The sequence below is a fragment of the Tamandua tetradactyla genome, chromosome 15, assembly GCF_023851605.1.
Source record: "Tamandua tetradactyla isolate mTamTet1 chromosome 15, mTamTet1.pri, whole genome shotgun sequence".
Taxonomy (NCBI): Eukaryota; Metazoa; Chordata; class Mammalia; order Pilosa; family Myrmecophagidae; genus Tamandua; species Tamandua tetradactyla.
The window spans coordinates 60,993,447-61,015,985 of NC_135341.1; the positions used below are offsets into that span (position 1 = coordinate 60,993,447).

The following is a 22,539-nucleotide window of genomic DNA, read 5'->3' on the forward strand; positions in this document are numbered from 1 at the left end:
CCCCAAAACATGGGCAGTTCCCTCCAGCCTCTCCACTACATCTTGAACAACAAGGTGATATCTACTTAATGCGTAAGAATAACCTCCAGGATAACCTCTTGACTCTATTTGGAATCTCTCAGCCATTGACACTTAGTCTCATTTCACTATTCCCCCTTTTGGTCAAGAAGGTTCTCTCAATCCCTTGATGTTAATTCTCAGCTCATTCTAGAGTTTCTCTCAATCCCTTGATGCTGAGTCTCAGCTCATTCCAGGATCTCTGTCCCATGTTGCCAGGAAGATCCACACCCTTGGGAGTCATGTCCCACACAGAGAGGGGTGGGGTGGTGAGACTGCTTGTCATGTTGGCTGGAGAGAGGGGGCCACATCTGAGCAACAAAAGAGGCTCTCTTGGGGGTGACTCTTAGGCCTAAATTTTAAGTAGACTTGACCTATCCTTTGTTAAGTTTCAAATGAACAAACCCCAAGACTGGGGGCTCATCCTATAGCTTTGGTTGTCCACACTGCTTGTGAGAATATCAAGAATTCAACTTGGGGTAGTTGAATTTCTCCCTGTTCTCACCATTCCCCGAAGGGGGCTTTGCAAATACTTTTCCACTCACTGATTGAATCACTCTGGGATTCATCAGGGTATCACTCTGGACAAACCAACAAAATCTCATGTCCTACCTGAGATTCCAAGTACTTATGGTGTTCAATCAAACATAAGTTTTATTAGGAAATGCACTAGTCAAAATATAAATTTTGTAACAAACATTTTTTGCTTTAGTCTCACACATAAGGTGACATTTTAAAATATTAATTACCATCTATTTTCAGCACCCTGCAATAATGACATTCCTTTGTTCTTCCTCATGCAAAGACATTTTTAAAATTTGTAAATTGTACATTTCACTATTATTATACACTCTAGGCATTCCTAGATTATACCATCTCAATCTTTAACATCTATCTTTCTTTCTGATTTCATTTATGTTCCCAGCCCTCCTCCCTCTATCATTCTCACATGCAGCTTCATTCAGTGTTTTAAAATAATTATATTACTGTTAGGTAGTATTGTGCTGTCCATTTCTGAGTTTTTGTATCCAGTCCTGTTGCACAGCCTGTATCCCTTCAGCTCCAATTACCCAATATCTTACCCTATTTCTATCTCCTGATGGTCTGTTACCAACGAAATATTCCAAGTTTATTCACTAATGTCAGTTCATATCAGTGAGACCATACAGTATTTGTCCTTTAGATTTTGGCTAGTCTCACTCAGCATAATGTTCTCAAGGTCCATCCATGTTGTTATATACTTCATAAGTTTAGTCTGTCTTAAAGCTGCATAATATTCCATCATATGTATATACCATAGTTTGTTTAGCCACTCGTCTGTTGATGGACATTTTGGCTGTTTCCATCTCTTTGCAATTGTAAATAATGCTGCTATAAACATTGGTGTGCAAGTTTCTGTTTGTGTCTTTGCCCTTATGTCCTCTGAGTAGATACCTCACAATGGTATTGCCGGGTCATATGGCAATTCTATATTCAGCTTTTTGAGGAACCACCAAACTGCCTTCCACAGCAGTTGCACCATTTGACATTCCCACCAACAGTGAATAAGTGTGCCTCTTTCTCCACATCCTCTCCAGCACTTGTCATTTTCTGTTTTGTTGATAATGGCCATTCTGGTGGGTGTGAGATGATATCCCATTGTGGTTTTGATTTGCATTTCTCTAATGGTCAGGGACATTGAGCATCTCTTCATGTGGCTTTTGTCCATTTGTATTTCCTCTTCTGAGAAGTGTCTGTTTAAGTCTTTTTCCCATTTTGTAATTGGGTTGGCTGTCTTTTTGTCTTTTTGAGTTGAACAATCTCTTTATAAATTCTGGATACTAGACCTTTATCTGATATGTCATTTCCAAATATTGTCTCCCATTGTGTAGGCTGTCTTTACTTTCTTGATGAAGTTCTTTGATGCACAAAAGTGTTTAATTTTGAGGAGTTCCCATTTCTTTCTTTCTTTCCTCAGTGCTCTTGCTTTGGGTGTAAGGTCTATAAAACCACCTCCAATTATAAGATTTATAAGATATTTCCCTACATTTTCCTTTAACTGTTTTATGTTCTTAGACCTAATGTTTAGATCTTTGATCCATTTTGAGTTAACTTTTGTATAGAGTGTGAGATATGGGTCCTCTTTCACTCTTTTGCATATGGATATCCAGTTCTCTAGACACCTGTTCTGTCCCAGGTGAGTTGGCTTGACTGCCTTATCAAAGATTAAATGTGCATAGATGTGAGGGTCTACATCTGAACACTCTATTCGATTCCATTGGTCAATATATCTATCTTTAAGCCAGTACCTTGCTGTTTTGACCACTGTGGCTTCATAATATGCTTTAAAGTCAGGCAGTGTGAGATCTTCAGCTTCTTTTTTTTCCCTCAAGATACTTTTAGCAATTCAGGGCACCCTCCCCTTCCAGATAAATTTGCTTATTGGTTTTTCTATTTCTGAAAAGTAAGTTATTGGGATTTTGATTGGTATTGCATTGAATCTATAAATCAATTTAGGTAGAATTGACATCTTAACTATATTTAGTCTTCCAACCCATGAACATGGTATGCCCTTCCATCTATTTAGGTCTTCTGTGATTTCTTTTAACAATTGCTTGTAGTTTACTTTGTATAGGTCTTTTGTCTCTTTAGTTAAATTTATTCCTAAGTATTTTATTCTTTTAGTTGCAATTGTAAATGGAATTAGTTTCTTGATTTCCCCCTCAGATTGTTCATTACTAGTATATAGAAACACTACAGATTTTTGAGTGTTGATCTTGTAACCTCCCACTTTACTGTACTTATTTATTAGCTCTAGTAGTTTTGCTGTGGATTTTTCAGGGTTTTCGACATATAGTATCATATCATCTGCAAACAGTGAGAGTTCTACTCTTCCTTTCCAATTTTGATGCCTTGTATTTCTTTTTCTTGTCTAATTGCTCTGGCTAGGACTTCCAACACAATGTTGAAAAACAGTGGTGATAGTGGACATCCTTGTCTTGTTCCTGAACTTACGGGGAAAGTTTTCAGTTTTTCCCCATTGAGGATGATATTAGCTGTGGGTTTTTCATATATTCCCTTTATCATTTTCAGGAAGTTCCCTTGTATTCCTATCCTTTGAAGTGTTTTCAATAGGAAAGGATGTTAAATTTTGTCAAATGCCTTCTCTTCATCAATTGAAATGATCGTGTGATTTTTCTGCTTTGATTTGTTGATATGGTGTATTACATTAATTGATTTTCTTATGTTGAACCATCCTTGCATACCTGGAATGGATCTGACTTGGTCATGATGTATAATTCTTTTAATGTGTTGCTGGATTCGATTTGCTAGAATTTTGTTGAGGATTTTTGCATCTATATTCATTAGAGAGATTGGTCTGTAGTTTTCTGTTTTTGTAATATCTTTGCCTGGTTTTGGTATGAGGGTGATGTTGGCTTCATAGAATGAATTAGGTTGCTTTCCCTCCACTTCAATTTTTTTGAAGAGTTCGAGCAGGATTGGTACTAATTCTTTCTGGAATGTTTGGTAGAATTCACATGAGAAGCCGTCTGGTCCTGGACTTTTCTTTTTTGGGAAGTTTTTTAATGACTGATTCAATTTCTTTACTTGTGATTGGTTTGTTGAGGTCATCTATTTATTCTTGAGTCAAAGTTGATTGTTTATGCCTTTGTAGGAACTTGTCCATTTCATCTACATTGTTGTATTTATTAGCATAAAGTTGTTCATAGTATCCTGTTATTACCTCCTTTATTTCTGTGGGGTCAGTGGTTATGTCTCCTCTTCCATTTCTGATCTTATGTTTTTGCATCCTCTCTCTTTTTCTTTTTGTCAATCTTGCTAAGGGCCCATCAATCTTATTGATTTTCTCATAGAACCAGCTTCTGGTTTTATTGATTTTCTCAATTGTTTTCATGTTCTCAATTTCATTTATTTCTGCTCTAATCTTCATTATTTCTTTCCTTTTGCTTGCTTTGTGGTTAGTTTGCTGTTCTTTCTCCAGTTCTTCCAAGTGGACAGTTAATTCCTGAATTTTTGCCCTTTCTTCTTTTTGATATAGGCATTTAGGGCAATAAATTTCCCTCCTAGCACTGCCTTTGCTGTGTCCCATAAGTTTTGATATGTTGTGTTTTCATTTTCATTTGCCTTGAGATATTTGCTTATTTCTCTTGTAATTTCTTTCTTGACCCACTGGTTGTTTAAGAGTGTGTTGTTGAGTCTCCACATATTTGTGAATTTTCTGGTGCTCTGCCTATTATTGATTTCCAACTTCATTCCTTTATGATCTGAGAAAGTGTTTTGTATGATTTCAATCTTTTTAAATTTGTTGAGACTTGCTTTGTGACCCAGCATATGGTCTATCTTTGAGAATGATCCATGAGCACTTGAGAAAAAGGTGTATCCTGCTGTTGTGGGGTGTAATGTCCTATAAATACCTGTTAAGTCTAGCTCATTTATTGTCATACTCAAATTCTCTGTTTCTTTATTGATCCTCTGTCTAGATATTCTGTCCATTGATGAGAGTGGGGAATTGAAGTCTCCAACTGTTATGGTAGATGTGTCTATTTCCCTTTTCAGTGTTTGCAGTGTTTGCCTGATGTATTTTGGGGCATTCTGGTTCGGTGCATAAATATTTATGATTGTTATGTCTTCATGTTGAATTGTTCCTTTTATTAGTAGATAGTATCCTTTGTCTCTTTTAACTGTTTTACATTTGAAGTCTAATTTGTTGGATATTAGTATAGCTACTCCTGCTCTTTTCTGGTTGTTATTTGCATGAAATATCTTTTACCAACCTTTCACTTTCAACCTATGTTTATCTTTGGGTCTAAGATGTGTTTCCTGTAGACAGCATATAGAAGGATCCTGTTTTTTAATCCATTCTGCCAGTCTATGTCTTTTGATTGGGGAGTTTAATCCATTAACATTTAGTATTATTACTGTACGGGCAGTACTTTCTTCTACCATTTTGCCTTTTGGATTTTATATGTCATATCTAATTTTTCTTCTTTCTACACTCTTCTCCACATCTCTTTCTTTTGTGTTTTCATATCTGTCTCTAGTGCTCCCTTTAGTATTTCTTGCAAAACTGGTCTCTTTGTCACAAATTCTCTCAGTGATTTTTTTGTCTGAAAATGTTTTAGTTTCTCCTTCATTTTTGAAGACAATTTTTCTGGGTATAGAATTCTTGGTTGTCAGTTTTTCTCTTTTAGTAATTTAAATATATCATCCCACTGTCTTCTCGCCTCCATGGTTTCTGCTGAGAAATCTACACATAGTCTTATTAGGTTTCCCTTGTTTGTGATGGATTGCATTTCTCTTGCTGCTTTCAAGATCCTCTCTTTCTCTTTGACCTCTGACATTCTGACTAGTAAGTGTCTTGGAGAACATCTGTTTGGATCTATTCTCTTTGGGGTATGCTGCACTTCTTGTATCTGTAATATTAGGTCTTTCATAAGAGTTGGGAAATTTTCAGTGATAATTTCTTCCATTAGTTTTTCTCCTCCTTTTCCCTTCTCTTCTCCTTCCGGGACACCCACAACACGTATGTTTGTGCGCTTCATATTATCATTCAATTCCCTGAGTCCCTGCTCATATTTTTCCATTTGTTTTCCTATAGTTTCTGTTTCTTGTTGGATTTCAGATGTTCTGTTCCCCAGTTCACTAATCCTAACCTCTGTCTCTTGAAATCTACCATTGTAGGTTTCCATTGTTTTTTTCTTCTCTTCTACTGTACCTTTCATTCCCATAAGTTTCGTGAAATGTTTTTTCAAACTTTTGATTTCTTCTTTTTGTTCATTCCTTGCCTTCTTCATATCCTCTCTCAATTCATTGATTTGGTTTTTGATGAGGTTTTCCATGTCTGTTCATACATTCTGAATTAATTGTTCGGCTCCTGTATCTCATTTGAACTGTTGGTTTGTTCCTTTGACTGGGCCATATCTTCAGTCTTCCTGGTGTGATTTGTTATTTTTTGCTGGTGTCTAGACATTTAATTACCTTAATTAGTTTATTCTGGAGATTGCTTTCACTTCTCTTACCTAGGGTTTTCTTGCTAGATGAATTTGTTGTCTATCTGTACTTTGACCTTCAGTTAAGCTTTTTCTGGACCTCTATCTTATGTTTTGTTTAACAGAGGAGAACTTTTCAGTTCTTGTTTTCTTGTTTCTTGCCCTACTTGTATGGTGCCTTTTCTCTCCCCACCCTTAAGAGGGTCTACGTAGGTATTATAGATTCCAGTCGAGTTTTCCCGGACTAACCTGGCCTCTTATCAGGGAGAAGTAGTCACCTGCGTCATTTTTCCCTGAGGGTGAGACCCAGCAGGTTAAAAGATTTTCCTGTGAATTCTCTGGGCTCTGTTTTTCTTGTCCTGCCCAGTATGTGGCACTTGTCTGCCTGTGGGTCCCACCAGCAAAAGATGTTGCGGCACCTTTAACTTTGGCAGACTCTCCCTGCTGGGGGTGTGGTGGAGACAGAGGAGAGGTTGTAGGCTGGTTTTAATGGCTTAAAATTGCCAAGCCCTGGGGTCTGAATTCCTGAGGGAGGGATTCCACCTGAGTTGGGTTTCACCCCTCCCCTGGGGAAGGCACAGGTGGGAGACAGCCCTGAAAGCAGTCCATTTCTGCCTATGCCTGGGGCAGCTGCAGCCGGAGAAGTCCAGCCACTGAATCCAGAGGCAGCCAAGCCTCCGTGGAAACAGCCACAAAAACCTCCATTTCCTCCCCTTTCCTCTTTTTCTGTTAGCCCAGTGAGCGACCTCTGCCTTGACCAGGTTCACCTGAGCTGGGGGGCCTATTTTTAGTAGTCAGAATTTGTTAATTAATTCCACAATAGGCATTTAATTGTGCTCAGTCTCTGCTGGTGGTAAATTTCCTTTCCTTTTCCCTCTGGGAAGCAGCCTGTTGGGGAGGGGCATGGGCCGTGGCGGCTTGGGAAATTCATGATTCTGGGGAGGCTCATAGCCGGTCCAGCTGGTCCAGACTGGGGGTACGCTGTGTGTCTGGTCACTGACATGGCTCCGGGAGCTGTCCTATACTTTTCTGGTTATTGAGTAGTTGTTCTGGAGGATGAACTAAAATGCGCACATTGCTAAGCCGCCATCTTGGCCACACTCCTTGTAGTTCTCTTTGCTCTTTTCTAAGAATTGATTCTTTGTTTTAGCAATTTTATTGTATTTACTTCTTAAACTTTTATTGTAAAATATAACATATATATAAAGCAAAGAAAGAAAAGAGCAATAATTTTCAAAGTACACCTCAATGAGTAGTTATGGAATAGATCCCAGAGTTCATCATGGGATACCATTCCACCATCTCAGGTTTTTCCATTCTAGCTGCTCCAAAACACTGGAGACTAGAAGGAATATTAATATAGTGATTCAGCACCATACTCATTTGTTAAATCCCATTTTCTCTGTTATACCTCCTTCTTCTCCTTTAATCCTTTTCTCAGTTTATAGGGATCTTTGGGCAATGCTCATTCTGACTTTTTCATGTTGAGAATGGGTTTCCATAGTAAAGGGTAGGAGGAGGAAATTAATTGAAAATCCTAGAGAAGATTTGCTCTTCAGAAAAACATCTGTTTATATCCTCTGCCCATTTCATAGTTGTGTTGTTTGTTGTTTTGTTGTTGAGCTGTATAATTTCTTTATGAACACAGGATATCAAGCTTTTATCTAATATATGATTTCCAAATATTTTCTCTGAGTTTGCTCCCTTTTCACCTCTTTGACAAAGCACTTTGAGGCATGGAGACTCTTGATCTTAAGGAGTTCCCATTTATCTATTTATTCCTTCTCTTCTTGTGCTTTAGGTATAAAGTTTAAGAAGCTACCTCCTATTAATAGATCTTGATGATGTTTCCCTGAATTTTCTTCTAGAAGTTTTATGGTACTGGCTCTTACATTTAGGTCTTTAATCCATTTTGAATTAATTTTTGTACAGGGTGTAAGGTAGGGGTCCTTTTCATTCTTTTGGCTATTGCTATTTAATTCTCCCATACCCATTTATTGAAAAGATTCCTCTGTCACAGGTCAGTGGATTTGGGGACCTTGTTGAAAATCAGTTGTCTGTAGATTTAGTGGACTATCTCTGTAACTCTCAATTCAATTCCACTGATCAATACTTCTACCTTTGTGCCAGTACCATGTTGTTTTGATCGCTGTGGCTTTATAGTAAGCATTAAATACAGGAATTGATAGTTCTCCCACTTCACTATTCTTTTTTAGGATGCCTTTAGCTATTCTGGGTCTCTTTCCCTACCAGATAAATTTGGAAACCAGCTTTTCCAAGTAGATTCTTGGGATTTTGATTGGTATTGCACTGAATCTGTAAATCAGTTTGGATAGAGTTGAGATCTTAATGGCATTCATCCTTCTGGTCTATGTGTATGGGATGACATGTCCGTCTATTTAGGTAATTTTTAATTTCTTTTAACATGTTTTTTTTGGTAATTTTTTATGTTTAAGTCTTTGACATCCCTGGTTAGGCTTATTCTTAGATACTTTATTCTTTTGGTTGCTATTTTGAATGGAATTTTTTCCTTAATTGTCTCCTCAGATAGGTTATTTCTTGTGTATAAAAACATTACTGATTTTTGTACATTAATCTTATATCTTGCCATTTTGCTGATTTTGTTTATTAGCTCAAGTAGCTTTGATGTAGATTTTTCAGGGTTTCCTAATATAGGATCATGTCATCTGCAAATAATGAATGTTTTACTTCTTCATTTCCTATTTGGATGGCTTTTAGTTCTTTTTCCTATCTTATCACTACATTTTCAGAAAAGTATACTGGGTTTTTGTCAAATGCCTTTTCAGCATCAATTGATATGATTGTGTGATTTTTCCCCTTTGATTTGTTAATGTGCTGTATTATGTTGATTGAGTTTTTTATGTTGAACCACCCTTGCATTCCTGGTATAAACCCCACTTGGTCATGAGGTATAATTCTTATAATGTGTCACTGGATTTGGATTGCTTGTATTTCGTTAAGAATTTTTGCATCTATATTTGTTAGGGAGATTGGTGTGTAGTTTTCCTTTCTTGTAGCATCTTTATCCGGGCTTGGTATTACAGTGATGTTAGCTTCATAAAATGTGTTAGGTAGCATTTCTTTTTCTTTTCCCTCAATTTTTTGGAAGAGTTTGAGCAGGGTTGACTTTGTTCTTTTTGGAATATTTGATAAAATTCCCCTGTGAAGCTGTCTGGTCCTTGGCTTTTCCTTGTGGGAAGATTTTTGATGACTAATTGAATCTCTTTACTTAAAATTGTTTTACCTGAGCTCTTCTATTTTTTCTCAAGTCACTATAGGTAGTTCATGTGTTTCTAAGAATTTTTCCATTTCATCTAGTTTGTTGAAATATAGTTGTTCATATGTTATGATTTTTAAAAAATTTCTTCAGGATCCATGGTGATGACCCCCTTTTCATTTCTGATTTTGTTAATTTGCATCCTCTCTCTTTTTTTCTTTGTTAGTCTTGACAGGAGTCCATCAATTTTATCAAAAACCAAATTTTGGTCTCATGTATTCTTTCTATTGTTTTGTTTTTTTCCAGTTTGTTTATTTATGCTTTAATCTTTGTTATTTGTCTTCTTTTATTTGCTTTTGGGGTTGTTTGCTGTTCTTTCTCTGACTTCTCCAGGTTAGCAGCTAAGTCTTCAAGTTTTCCTTGTTTTTGATTTTTAATATAGTCATTCAGTGCAATAAATTTCCCTCTCCACACTACCTTTGCTGCTTCCCATAAGTTTTGATGTGTTGTATTCTCATAATCATTAATCTCCTGATATTTATAGATTTCTCTAGCAATTTCTTACTTAACCCAATGATTATTTAAGGGTGTGTTGTTTAATCTCCATATACTTGTGAAAGCTCTGGTTCTTTGGTGATTATTAATTTTCAGCTTCATTCTGTTGTGGTCAGAGAAAATATTTCAGATAATTACAATCTTATTAAATGTATAAAGACCAAGTTTGTGTCTCAGCATATGATCTATCCTGGAGACTGTTCCATGTGCACTAGAGAAGAATATATACTCTGCTGTTTTGGAGTATAATGATCTATATATGTCTATTAGGTCTAATTCATATACCCCATTGTTTAGTTTTTCTATTTCTTTGTTGATCCACTGTCTGGTTGTTCTATGTGTAGTGGAGAGTGGTGTAGTCAATTCTTCCGCTATTACTATTGAAACATCTGTAACTCCCTGTAGTTTTGCTATATTGCCTCATTTCCTTTAAGCTCCTTGGTTGGGAATATAAATATTTATGATTGTTATTTCCTCTTGGTGAATTGTCCTTTTTTTTTTTTTTTTTTAAATATGTAGTGTCCTTCTTTGTCTCTGATGATGTCGTTACATTTGAAGTCTATTTTGTCTGATATTAGTACAGTTACTCCTGATTTGTTTTTGGTTACCGCTTGCATAGAAGATATTTTTTCCATCCTTTGCCTTCAACCAATTGTGTTCTTAAATGTAGGACGTGCCTCTTATAAACAGCATATAGGTGGATTATATTTTTAATCCATTCTGCCGGTCTGTATCTTTTAATTGTTGCATTTAGTCTGTTGTCAAAAGAATTACTGTGAAGGCATTCTTGAATCTGTCATCTTTTCCTTTAGTTTTTATCTGTCAGATTTATATATTCTTTTCCTTCTATTTTTATCCTTCAAGTTACCATTAGTGGTATTCTTCGATTCTGTGCCCTCCTCCAGACCTTCCTCTCCTGTCTTTTTTTTTTTCAGCTGATAGGACTCCCATTAGTATTTCTTGTAGGGTAGGTTTCTCGTTGACTAGTTCTCCCAAACTTTGTCTTTGAAGATTTTAATCGCTCCCTCAGTTTTGAAGGATAACTTGGCTGGATAAAGAATTCTTGGCTGAAAACCATTCTCGTACAGGACCTTAAATGTATCAAACCACTGCCTTCTTTCTTCCATGGTCCCTGTTGAGTAGTCTGAAGTCAGTCTTATGTGTTTTCTTTTGTATGTAGTAGATTGCTTTTTTCATGCTGCTTTCAGGACTTTCTGTTTCTCTTCAACATTTGACAGTTTGATTAATGTATGTTTTGGAGTAGACCCATTCAAATGTAGGAGATGCAATTCAACTTGAGAAGCTAGTGAAAGCTAGTCTGAGGTGCATGGGTACTTCAGTGGTAAAATGGTTGTCCATCATGCCAGAGACCCAGGCTCAATTCCCAACCCATGTACCCAAAAACAGATGAAAATAAAATAAAATATGAATATAATAAAAATATGAAACAGCAATAACAACAAAACATACCTCAACAGTTGTAGGCCCCAAAGTCAAAAGGAAACACCCCAAGATATATTGGGAATGACCTCAGATTGGTGCCCACCAAGGGAAAGAAAATTTAAGAAAAAATAAAAAATAGAATAATAAAAAATATATGTATATAGGAAATAAAAAGTAAATCAACAAAATATAAATATATAAAATAAAAATAATAAACAAAATAACACTACTGCTAACAGAAATATTTATATAGTAAAAATATATTTTTAAAAAACAAGGGAAAAAGAAAAAATAATACCTGGAAAAAAATAAGAACCCAGGCAATAGGGAGTTAGCCTGCTTGCATTTACCACTTCTCAGCAGCAGGTGGTACACCTAGGCTCCTCCTCCTCAGGCCTGCCTCTCCCAGACTACAGCGGCTGCTGAAAGATGGGCATTCACAGAAGGGGCTGCTCCTGGACTACAGTGGTGGGACAGCTGGCCCTGGCCCATGGGACTGAGGAGCTGATCAGTGCCCAGGGTTTCAGCCAGCTTGCAGCACCCAGCACCTGGTTGGTCTGCCAGGCATTGCACCTGTGGGGCCAGCTGTTACTGGCACTCAGTCAGGTAATTGCTTCCAGTGCCCAGTAGTCCGGCCTACCACAGTGGACAATCAAGCCTGCCTCTGGGTTCCCTGTAGATGCTGTCAGCTGCTGAGTTGCTCAGGAAGGTTTCCCCAGTCATCAGCCGGAGCAGGCTGGAGCAGGGGGATGATCAGTTCCCTTTGATCCGCACTTCCCCTCACTCTGCATCCTGCCCCAGTGGGGATCACGGTTGATCAACCAAACCCCGCTCTCCCCATCCTAATCCCCCCATTTCTCTTGTCCCCCAAACTCCCTAGAGACTTTCTTTGTTTACTCACAACCTGGGACCACAGTCCTGTTCATCCTCTCCCCATCCTCTATCTTGGTCGACAGAGCAGAAGTGAACTTAATCCATTCTGCTCCGCCTTCTTCCTGGAAGTCCTGTTGTCCACTCTCCTTTTTATCTCCCACTCCTAAAAGTATTTAAGCCACTTTAAATTTTCATACTTTATAATTTTAATCTCTACTCTAAAGAAAGTTGAAATTTTAAGTTTGTGATTATAGTCTTCTTTATTTAAATGTATTATGCTGATATTTTTAGTATTGTACCATAATAATTTATTATTTATACTAACATTTCTTCTTTAATACTAATTTGTGATACTGTTTAGTTGCTTCTTTATGCTTTGTATCTCTATGTTAATGTCACTGGCCACTAATAACATGACTTCTTTTTTCTTCCAGGAAAATGGTGTATATACAATAGCAAAATTAATTTTACCAAGCAAGCAGAAAAATGCAGCAAAAACACATCTGTTACAGGTAATAGAATATTCATTGTTCTTCTTCATCAAGTTATTGAAATCTGAGGAAGTTCTGATAATGTAACCTATGATTTTTAGAATTTTCAGTTTAATGCTAGTCTCTATTGACTGTGGGATAAAAATATCCACTGAGGGAGGTTCAGCTGACATGGAAATACATGGAAACAATATAAAAGGCTTAACTTCCTTTATTTATGTGTAGGGGATTTAGGTGATTTTATTTATGTTTTTTTGTTTATAAGTCATTTCTATTTTTTTAAACATGTGTTGCTATGTATCAGAAAAACATTGAGGGAAGTAATATGCTATCTTTAAGCATGAACTACAGCTACTAACATTTCTTCTTTAACAAGCAGACCTGTAAAATGAATCTTGACAAATGAGAATGGCTTACCATATGGATAAAGGAGTATGGGTGGAATACCAATGACATCTGCTACAGGGCAGGGGGTAGGTCATTCCCTGCAGAGGGAACAACGTCTGGAAAGTATGGAAGCCCAAGAGCTTAGAGCTTTGTAGGAAAAGCTGGGCTGGGGTATGTGGTTGAGGGAAGGAGTACCCCTGGTGATGAAAACTCAAAGGGAAGGTTGTGACACATCATGCAGGGTCCTACAGGTTTTTCTGAGGAGTGCATATCAGAGACCCAGTGCCCCCAAGGAGGCAGGAGGGACAAAAATCAAATTCAATGTATGCCTTGGCAGTAGTGCATTTTACCTTTTTGTGGGAGTCATTTGGAAAAGAGAATAATCAGATCACCTGTAATCTGATATTTAGGAGCTATCACTTGGAATAATGATCAAAACTTGCAGAAACTTTAAAAAAAAATATTTTTATTGAGAAATCGCACACATATAGTCCAACCATATTATGCAGTCAGTGGCTCACAATGTCATCACATAGTTGTGTATTCTTCACCATGATCATTTTTAGAACATCAGCATCACTCCAGAAAAAGGAATAAAAAGAGAAGAAGAAAAAAAACCATATGCATTGTTCTAATTTGCTGGTTGCTGGAATGCAACATACCAGAGATGGATTGGCTTTTAATAAAAGAGGCTTTATTTCATTAGTTCTTCAGAGGAAAGGCAACTAACTTTCATCTGAGGTTCTTTCTTATGTGGGAAGGCACAGGGTGATCTCTGCTGGCCTTCTCTCCAGGCCTCTGGGTTCCAACAATTTTCCCTGGGGTGTTTTCTTTCTGTATCTCCAAAGACCTGGGCTGAGCTGCGAGTGCTGAGATGAGGTATGCTGAGCTTCTTGGGCTGTGCTACATTGAGCTCTCTCATTTAAGCACCAACCAATTAAATCAAACATCAGTCATTGCAGCAGGCACACCTCCTAGCTGACCACAGATGTAATGAGCAACAGATGAGGTTCATGTATCATTGGCTCATGTCCATAGTAAAAGAACTAGGTGCCTTCACCTGGCTAAGCTGACAACTGAATCTAACTACCACATGCATCCTATACTGCTTACCCCTCCCTCTCATTGACCAACAGTATTTTAATCTACCCATTTTTTACTCTTTATCCCCCCTATTGTTTGTTTATTTTTTATCCTTACTTATTTATTTATTTATTTTTACTCATCTATCCATACCCTTGAAGAAAATTTTGATGACATCTTGTGTGCTGGCAGGCAGAGGTGTTTTTTGAGAGCTACCAATGTGAACATACAGGCGTGTATCTTGGTTTCTTTAGTACTCCACAGATGCATCACACTGTGCTGGAAAACAGATGAAGTCAAATTCAGCCTACAGATACATTTTTTAAGCTAGTAGAGTGTTTATAAATTCAAATTAGGATGGATTTTGAAGTGCATGCACACTCTCCCTTTCTCACGTTTTCTCACCAGACTCCACATAATTTTGTTTTCTGCCTACCCTTTCTGTGCAATTTTATTTGTGATCCTTATGTATTCAGGTCACTAATTTTATGAAATAATCCTGGATTCAAATTCAGGAGAACCCAAACACTCCATTGTACAACTCTTTGTACAAGTACAACTGCAGACTCATAGCTCTCTTTTTACCTTGGCACTGTAAAATGATGTTTATTTTTCTTAGTTATAGTATCACAGGACTCTTTCTGAGTGTTCTAGGGAGTTATTGTAGATTGTTCTATTTGGAGAATGCTTAAAACTCTTTACTCAAGAGACCAATTTATCAAGTTTGAGTCCAGTGTGCCTGTGGCTATTTTTAAATGTCATCATTTTTAGTGTTTATTTTCTCACAGAAACCATATAAATATTGAGGCATACAGAGAAGGCTAGAAATATAGTAAATATTGAGCTTCTGGAAATCTCTGGGCGTTTGTTTTTCTCAGAACAGGAATTTTGTTTCTTGTCTCTTTTCTCATTTTGTGCTTTCTAGAAAGGAATTAATGTAAGTACTGACTGAAACAAGGCCAAGGTCCCTAGTGTTTTACAACATAAACACTTTTTAAATATGAGAACTACTGCAGATATTGATGTTTTGGTTTTCAGTTTTAATCTTTAGTGCCAACATTTTTCAGCCACTTGCCAAAAAGCCTCTTAATATTTATTTCATGATAACTCTGCCCTGAGATTGTTTTAATTTGTTGAGTTCTATAAGAATCATGTATCTTTTTTATTTTCTAGTGTTATGCTTTCAGAGCTTTGAGGTTTCTCTTCAGTATGGAAAGAAACAGACCACTCTTTAAAAGGTACAGACTTAGGGAAATTTAAGTGACCATAAACCATTAGATTCAAGTATATTCACATGTCTGATTTAGATGCAAACAGGAAAAGAAGAATGTTGCAAAATCTTCAGATTTCTAAGAATCCACAGATATGACTGAGCTAAGTTAATGATATCTTGCAACTGAAAATGGTGAGGAAAGGGTAGAAATCACTATATCAATATAATGCCTCTTAATTACATGTGTCTGGCATGGGTTTTAGTTTTTTTCTTTTTTTTTTAACATTGGTATTTTAAGTGGATGGCATCAAGTTATGTGCCTGTTTTTGTCCATTCAGAAAATCCAAAGTTGGCCTAATTATTTCCCTTTAATCAACAGAAAAAATAATACTTTTCTTGGATATCTTTTGATAGGGTAGGAGCTCACTTGAAGGGGACAAGGCTGGATGTTTGTGGGCCAGGAAGCCATGCTGGTGGGTGTGATGGAAAAAAAATCACCATTTGGGAGGCAAACACTAGTTACCTCTGTGTATTAGTCTGCATGCTCTTTAACTGGGTGGGTTAGCCAAAATCATAGGCCCAATTTCTTATTAGAATTTTATTGGTAAAGCAGACTCAAAATAAAGCCTCGAGTTAATATAGCATCTTTTGTCCAGAAAGCATGGAGCATTTTATGTTATTACTTCATTTCTATACAGTGCTTGAATTAGGGAAAGAAAAATGAAGTAACATTGTTCATTATAACCTTTCATTTCAGGGACCTAAACCATCCATTTTAGTGGACTTAAACCATTTTAATAAGCCCTTGAAACCATTACCTTGGAAATGAAGCATAAATCTCTCCATGAGTTTTTTCTTACCCCTCTAAAACTGTACTTATAGTGTATTTTTATTAGATAGGTTGGTATTATTGCCCCCACTTTGTGGATAACCTAAGGAAGTTATGTTTGTTTCATAGATTAATCTGTCACTGATCTAGATCCAAAGGGGGAGTAACGGCCAACAGTTTCCAACTCCTACGTTTAATGTATGGTGTATATATTTTTCTGTGTAGACTTTTCCCCACCGACCTGTTTGAGATCTTCATTGATATAGGACATTATGTTCGGGATATCAGTGCTTACGAAGACCTGGTGTCAAAGCTAAATTTATTAGTGGTAAGGTCTGTTTTAAGTATTTTGGCAGGCTGACATGGCCCGGATGGAATTTATGTGGCAACCCATTTCCTTTGTATGTTTTGATTAGGAGGATGAACTGAAGCAAATCTCTGAAAATATTGAAAGCATTAATCAGAATAAGGCTCCTTCAAAATACATAGGCAACTATGCGATTTTGGACCATCTTGGAAGTGGAGCTTTTGGCTGTGTGTACAAGGTGACTTTCCTCTTCAGGAGACAACATTTCTGACATTCCCAAACAAACCGGACGCTGCACTTTCACACACCCACTCAGCTGGGTCGAGCCCTAGTCATTGAAAGTAGTGAACAAACGGATATGAAAGTTTGAATGATTATTTTGTCTGTTAGCTAGCTACACTGATGATGTCTTACCTCTCAGTTCTAGAAATTGGCTACTGACCTTTTGAAGACAAAAGTTTTCATTAGTTTCTCACTAAAGATGGTAAGAAAGACTTATCTCAATGCATGACACAGTCTCTAAATTTATACCAGGGTTTCTGTATTTACCCAATAAAATCCCTTTAAATATGGCAGACTGATCCAGGAGACTCCAACCTTTTGAGCTAAACTTAATATAAATATATCTACAATTTAAAATTCTGTGGCTTCTTTAGGAGAGTTGATTAATCATGTGACAATTCATCTCTTTCTTCCCCTTTCTACCCTTGCTCCATTCTTTTTTTTTTTTTTCCTCCTTTTTTTCTTCCCTGTCTTCCTTATCTTAGGTTAGAAAGGGTAGTGGTCAAAATCTTTTAGCAATGAAAGAAGTCAATCTACATAATCCAGCATTTGGAAAGGATAAAAAAGATCGAGACAGCAGTGTAAAGAATATTGTTTCTGAATTAACGATAATTAAAGAGCAGGTAAATGTTTTTCTTATTTATGAAGATGTTTTCCTTAAATAAATGTCATCAAAAGAAAGTAGAGCTTTTTGTGCTACCCTTGTCCATACTTTTTATGGTTACTGGGTCCGTTTTAAACAAGGCGTTGAAGTGGTTCTTTTTTAGCCAGCTTTTTTCCTAAGGTTTGATGATCATAAAAATGCATTCTAGAGTTTATATCAGGGCCATGGGTACAAACTGATTGGATTTTTAGCACAAAAGGTCATGTATGAGATATCCTTCTCTTTTCATTGACAGCATATCCATTCTCATTACATTGTAGAATATTTGATTATTTAGTTACATGCATAAGAATATGACTAGGAGTTCCTTCACTTCTGTCAAGTGGAACCAAGCTGTTAACTCAAATATGGCTTATTATGGATTTTCAAGATGGGTTATTATTTACTGGTTGAGTGAAGATGCATGAGCAGTATATTCTGACATAATACCATGACTCAATTGCTATTATTATGGAGATTTGTTTGGGGAAAAAAGAATAAATGGGTCAGAGGAGAAATGGGACTTCTTTTTTTTTTGTTTGTTTGCAAGGGTAGGCACTGGGAGTTGAACCTGGGTCTCCAGCATGGCAGGTGAGAACTCTGCCTGCTGAGCCACCATGGCCTGCCCGGGGCTTCTTTTTATGATCCAAGAACATAATTGGTTTCTTTTTTAGCCTTTCTTATGTTTACATTTGTTACAAATACTGTTCATTTATAAGTCCTGTGGAGAGCTATCAGCTTCGTGGCTCTTTGTTCTCTATTAGTTAAATTTGCACAGCATCTGTTCTGGAAACAAAGAGTACCTTAAATATGATGGTCTTTATTCACTGAAGTCTGCAGTTCTACTCCAATTTAAAATTTTTCTATTCCTATGTTAGAACATTAACATTAGTAACTTATTTTATGGTTGACTTTTATATATTAATAGATTATATTTAAAAATAAGTTAATATTTTCTCATATTTATGATAATTTAGCCTTCAACAGTGAACTGTTTTATTATAGCACAAGGCCAAAATATGACTTTTGACTTAAGCTGAATGAGTATCTTCCTTTGGACCAAAATCTGGATTTTGTCCTGGCCAATGAGCTAGGTCCAAAACATGGCTCTGATTACCTACCTGGCCCCAAATTGTTTAAAATATACTAACACTTGTTAATTGATGAGGTAGGCTGTTTATTTTAGCACATTTCATAAGAAAAAAGTATTAGGTGGGCCATATATAAGAAACATGTACTTTGAGGTAACTCAAAATTGAACATTTGCTGTCTCAGTAAAGGATTGAACCAAAGGAAAGGATAATGATATTGGACAAGGTAATGGCAGAGACAAGCAACAGGAATGGGATGAGAATGAGAGTTTGTTAAGTTTAAGAGTATGCTGCTGTAACAGAGACTTCCAAAGATAGTAGCTTGGGGGTGTGAGTGTAAATCAGTGGTAGAATTCTCGCTTGCCATGAGGGAGACCCAAGTTCTATTTCCAGCCCATGCACTTCCCCAAAAAACAAACAAACCAAGAAACCAACAAAAGCAAACAAAAATTCAACAAATGGTGCTGCAGTAATGGAATACTCATATGGAAAAAGAATGTGACCCCTGCCATACAGCCTACAAGTTTATAGCTTAAGGAAGCAAGCATGCAGCTTAAGGAAGAGGGCTCACAATATACTAGGATAAGGAAATTGGAAATCTGTCTCTCTCATGTAACAGTCCCAAAGTGAGTAAACCATTTAGGTAGACTTTTCTTCACACACTCATTCAGGGATGCTGGTTCTTTTTCTCTTCTTCCTCTGCCATCTTCTAAGTCAATTATCTTCACTGCACAATTGAAATTTCCAGAAGCACATTCACATCCAGGGTGGGGGGCGAGGAAGAGCATCTAATACTTAGGACTTAGACACAGGACTACACTTGGCTTCCACTCATATTCCTTTGGTGAGAACTGAGTGATAGGCCCACCCCTGGCTATAAGAGAGGCTGGGGAACGTAATCTTTAACAGGGAAGACTTGTCCAGCCACAGCTCCATTGTGGTGGAGCAGTGGGAGAGTAGGTTTTGGTGAACAGCTAGAAGTGTCCCCCACTAAAAGTCACCAAGAAAGAAAAATAAGAAATGTAGGCTCTTTACAGGTGTAATGGTAACTTGTCTGAAATAGAATAAATTCCAATTTTCCTAGAAATTCAAACTAGAAATAACTGTAAAAATTTAATGCTCTTGTAGAATATGACCATTTCTTTAAAAAAAGTAGAATTTCCTAGCCACATCCTTCAAGTAAACTATTATTATGATTTAAACTGAGTTAATTCAGATTATTTCAGTTTCATACTAACAATTTTGGAGAACCCAGGAAGTTTGGATAAATAAACACAAACCAGTGTATATGAATATATAGGTGTGTGGGCGGGGGGGAATTAAAAACAAAGAATATATGTAATCAATGTAAATTACTTTATTTTTGTTTTCTTCTCTGTGCAATCTGTGGCATTAATTTGTGTTAAATAAATTCTAAGGTTCTTTCTAGTTCTACAGTTTACTATTTCAGTTAAATTAGGTGATGAAACAGTCAGTTTTCAATTCTGTTTGATAACGCTATTTAGGAGATTGCTATATTCACATCACTTTTGTAAGTAAGAAAAAATTCTGAAAAATCTCAATTAGTATCTTGAAATTTTTAGTTTTACAAACATTTTTTTTCCAAATATGAAATCCAACTAAATAAATTTAGTCTGTTAAATAATGTTTTGGTATTTTTAAATAGTGTAATGTTTTTATTTCTTTTTTCTTGTAGCTTTATCATCCCAATGTTGTACGCTACTACAAAACATTTCTGGAAAGTAAGTGAATTTTCATTGACATTTCCTGTTAAGGAGAAGTATCTTAGTTACTCTATATATTTTTATATTACAGTGTTACTAAAAAGTTTAATCAACTATTTTAACTTTTTTTTTTTAATATTTGGACTATCTTATGCCTCATTTCTTTGAACAGTGAAACAATGATTTAATCACTGACCTGCAAATAGTCACAAAATACTGAGATCCCCATATGAAAGACACTAAACAAATAAAAACCAAAATCATTATTACAGTTATTTTCATTAAAAAATAAGAATCAAGAGAAAAGGAAACTAAAGGAAGGTGGTTTGTTTTTAAAAAAGTTATTTTGTTGAATCAGATAACTTTTTCCATGCCCCGAATAAATTGCATGAGATTTATTTTAACTGAAGTTCATGTAAATGCCACAAGATGGCGATAGTGTCTTGACTGATTCTGCAGGCAGGTAAGGCAGGCTCTTTCTCAGCAGGCATGAAGGAATACTGACTGAGTCAAAAAACGCTGAGATAAAGCCAAACTCGGTTACTTGTTTAAAACCAACAAACTTCAATAACATAAGTCTTTATAAACCTTAATGATATGTGTCATGTATGAAATTTCAAAACAAAAATATATCTGATGAATGATTTAAAGAAATATGAAACAATAATTGGGGCTTCCTTTTTCCTCCTCATTAATGTTATTGCCATTCAAGAAAAACTTTCGTGTTCTTTGGTCTTTGTTAGGTGATTTTATCCATTTTCCTTCCCCCAGGGGAGTTGGTCAGACTTAATGCTGAAACTCTCCAGAAGTAAATCCTGCCCAGTTGGCCATTTGCTCCTGGTGGTAGAATAATTACCCTTCTCTTAGTGCATATCCCATCAGAAAGAAATCAGCGACTTCCGGAGAAGATGGCGGCTTAGTAAGACGCGTGGGTCTTAGTTCCTCCTCCAGAAAAGCAACTAAAGAAACAGAAACAATACGAAACAGCTCCCGAAGTCACGACAGAGACCAAAAAGACAGCGTACCCCATTCTGGAACGGCTGAACGGGCAGGGAGAATCCGCTGCGGTGAGATACCCCAGGGGCGCACGTTTTCCCGGCCAGGGCGGCTGGCGACTGGGGTCCCCTCCACGCACGTGGCTCCCCGGTCTGACTGGGAACGTTGGATAGGGGGGCCCTCCCGTCACGCTTGGCGTCTCGGGCCAGCTGGGCAATTTGGACTGGCACTCCCCCAAGCCGCGGCCAGCGACCCCCGCCTCCATGCACAGTTTCCCGGGCCGACTGCCCCGCGGACAGACGAGCGCCACGAGCGCCACCTACTGGGCAGGAAAAGAAAAACAGAGCCCAGAGATTCCACAGAAAAACCTTTCAACCAGCTGGGTCCCACACCCAGGGAAATCTGATCAAATGCCCAGACACCAGCAGAAAATAATGGACGACGCTCGGAAAATTGAAGATATGGCCCAGTCAACGGAACAAACCAATAGTTCAAATGAGATACAGGAGCTGAGACAACTAATGCTGAATATACGAACAGAAGTGGAAAAACTCTTCAAAAACCAAATCAATAAATTGAGGGAGGACATGAAGAAGACATGGGCTGAACAAAAAGAAGAAATAGAAAATCTGAAAAAACAAATCACAGAACTTATGGGAGTGAAGGACAAAGAAGAAAAAATGGAAAAAACAATGGATACCTACAATGGTAGATCTAAAGAGACAGAAGCTACAATTAGTGAACTGGAGGATGGAACATCTGAATTCCAAAAAGAAACAGAAACTGTAGGGAAAAGAATGGAAAAACTTGAGCAGGGAATCAGGGAACTGAATGACAATATGAAGCGCACAAATATACGTGTTGTGGGTGTCCCAGAAGGAGAAGAGAAGGGAAAAGGAGGAGAAAAACTAATGGAAGAAATTATCACTGAAAATTTCCCAACTCTTATGAAAAACCTAAATATACAGATCCAAGAAATGCAGCGTACCCCAAAGAGAATAGACCCAAATAGGCGTTCTCCAAGACATTTACTAGTTAGAATGTCAGAGGTCAAAGAGAAAGAGAGGATCTTGAAAGCAGCAAGAGAAAAACAATCTGTCACATACAAGGGAAACCCAATAAGACTATGTGTAGATTTCTCAGCAGAAACCATGGAAGCTAGAAGACAGTGGGATGATATATTTAAATTACTAAAAGAGAAAAACTGCCAACCAAGACTCCTATATCCAGCAAAATTGTCCTTCAAAAATGAAGGAGAAATTAAAACATTTATAGACAAAAAGTCACTGAGAGAATTTGTGACCAAGAGACCAGCTCTGCAAGAAATACTAAAGGGA

The 22,539-nt window shown here is 37.1% G+C and overlaps 1 protein-coding gene across 14 annotated transcripts in view; it reads left to right on the top strand.

The window, feature by feature from the left end:
* NEK10 (NIMA related kinase 10) overlaps positions 1-22,539 on the top strand; it is a 297,546-nt gene that overhangs the window by 80,122 nt on the left and 194,885 nt on the right. For 9 of the 14 annotated variants that reach the window (XR_013162877.1, XM_077129956.1, XM_077129961.1 and 6 more), the window contains 6 exons: positions 12,591-12,668; positions 15,291-15,355; positions 16,385-16,487; positions 16,576-16,704; positions 17,234-17,371; positions 20,179-20,224. Coding sequence is in view for 13 of the 14 variants with exons in the window: in XM_077129956.1 (XP_076986071.1) it covers positions 12,591-12,668; positions 15,291-15,355; positions 16,385-16,487; positions 16,576-16,704; positions 17,234-17,371; positions 20,179-20,224 (559 nt within the window). In the remaining variant the exon portion in view is untranslated. Of the gene's footprint in view, positions 1-14; positions 73-11,677; positions 11,890-12,590; positions 12,669-15,290; positions 15,356-15,744; positions 15,804-16,384; positions 16,488-16,575; positions 16,705-17,233; positions 17,372-20,178; positions 20,225-22,539 lie in introns of those variants that run through there. The other 5 variants (XM_077129963.1, XM_077129962.1, XM_077129965.1 and 2 more) reach the window with 5 other exon arrangements.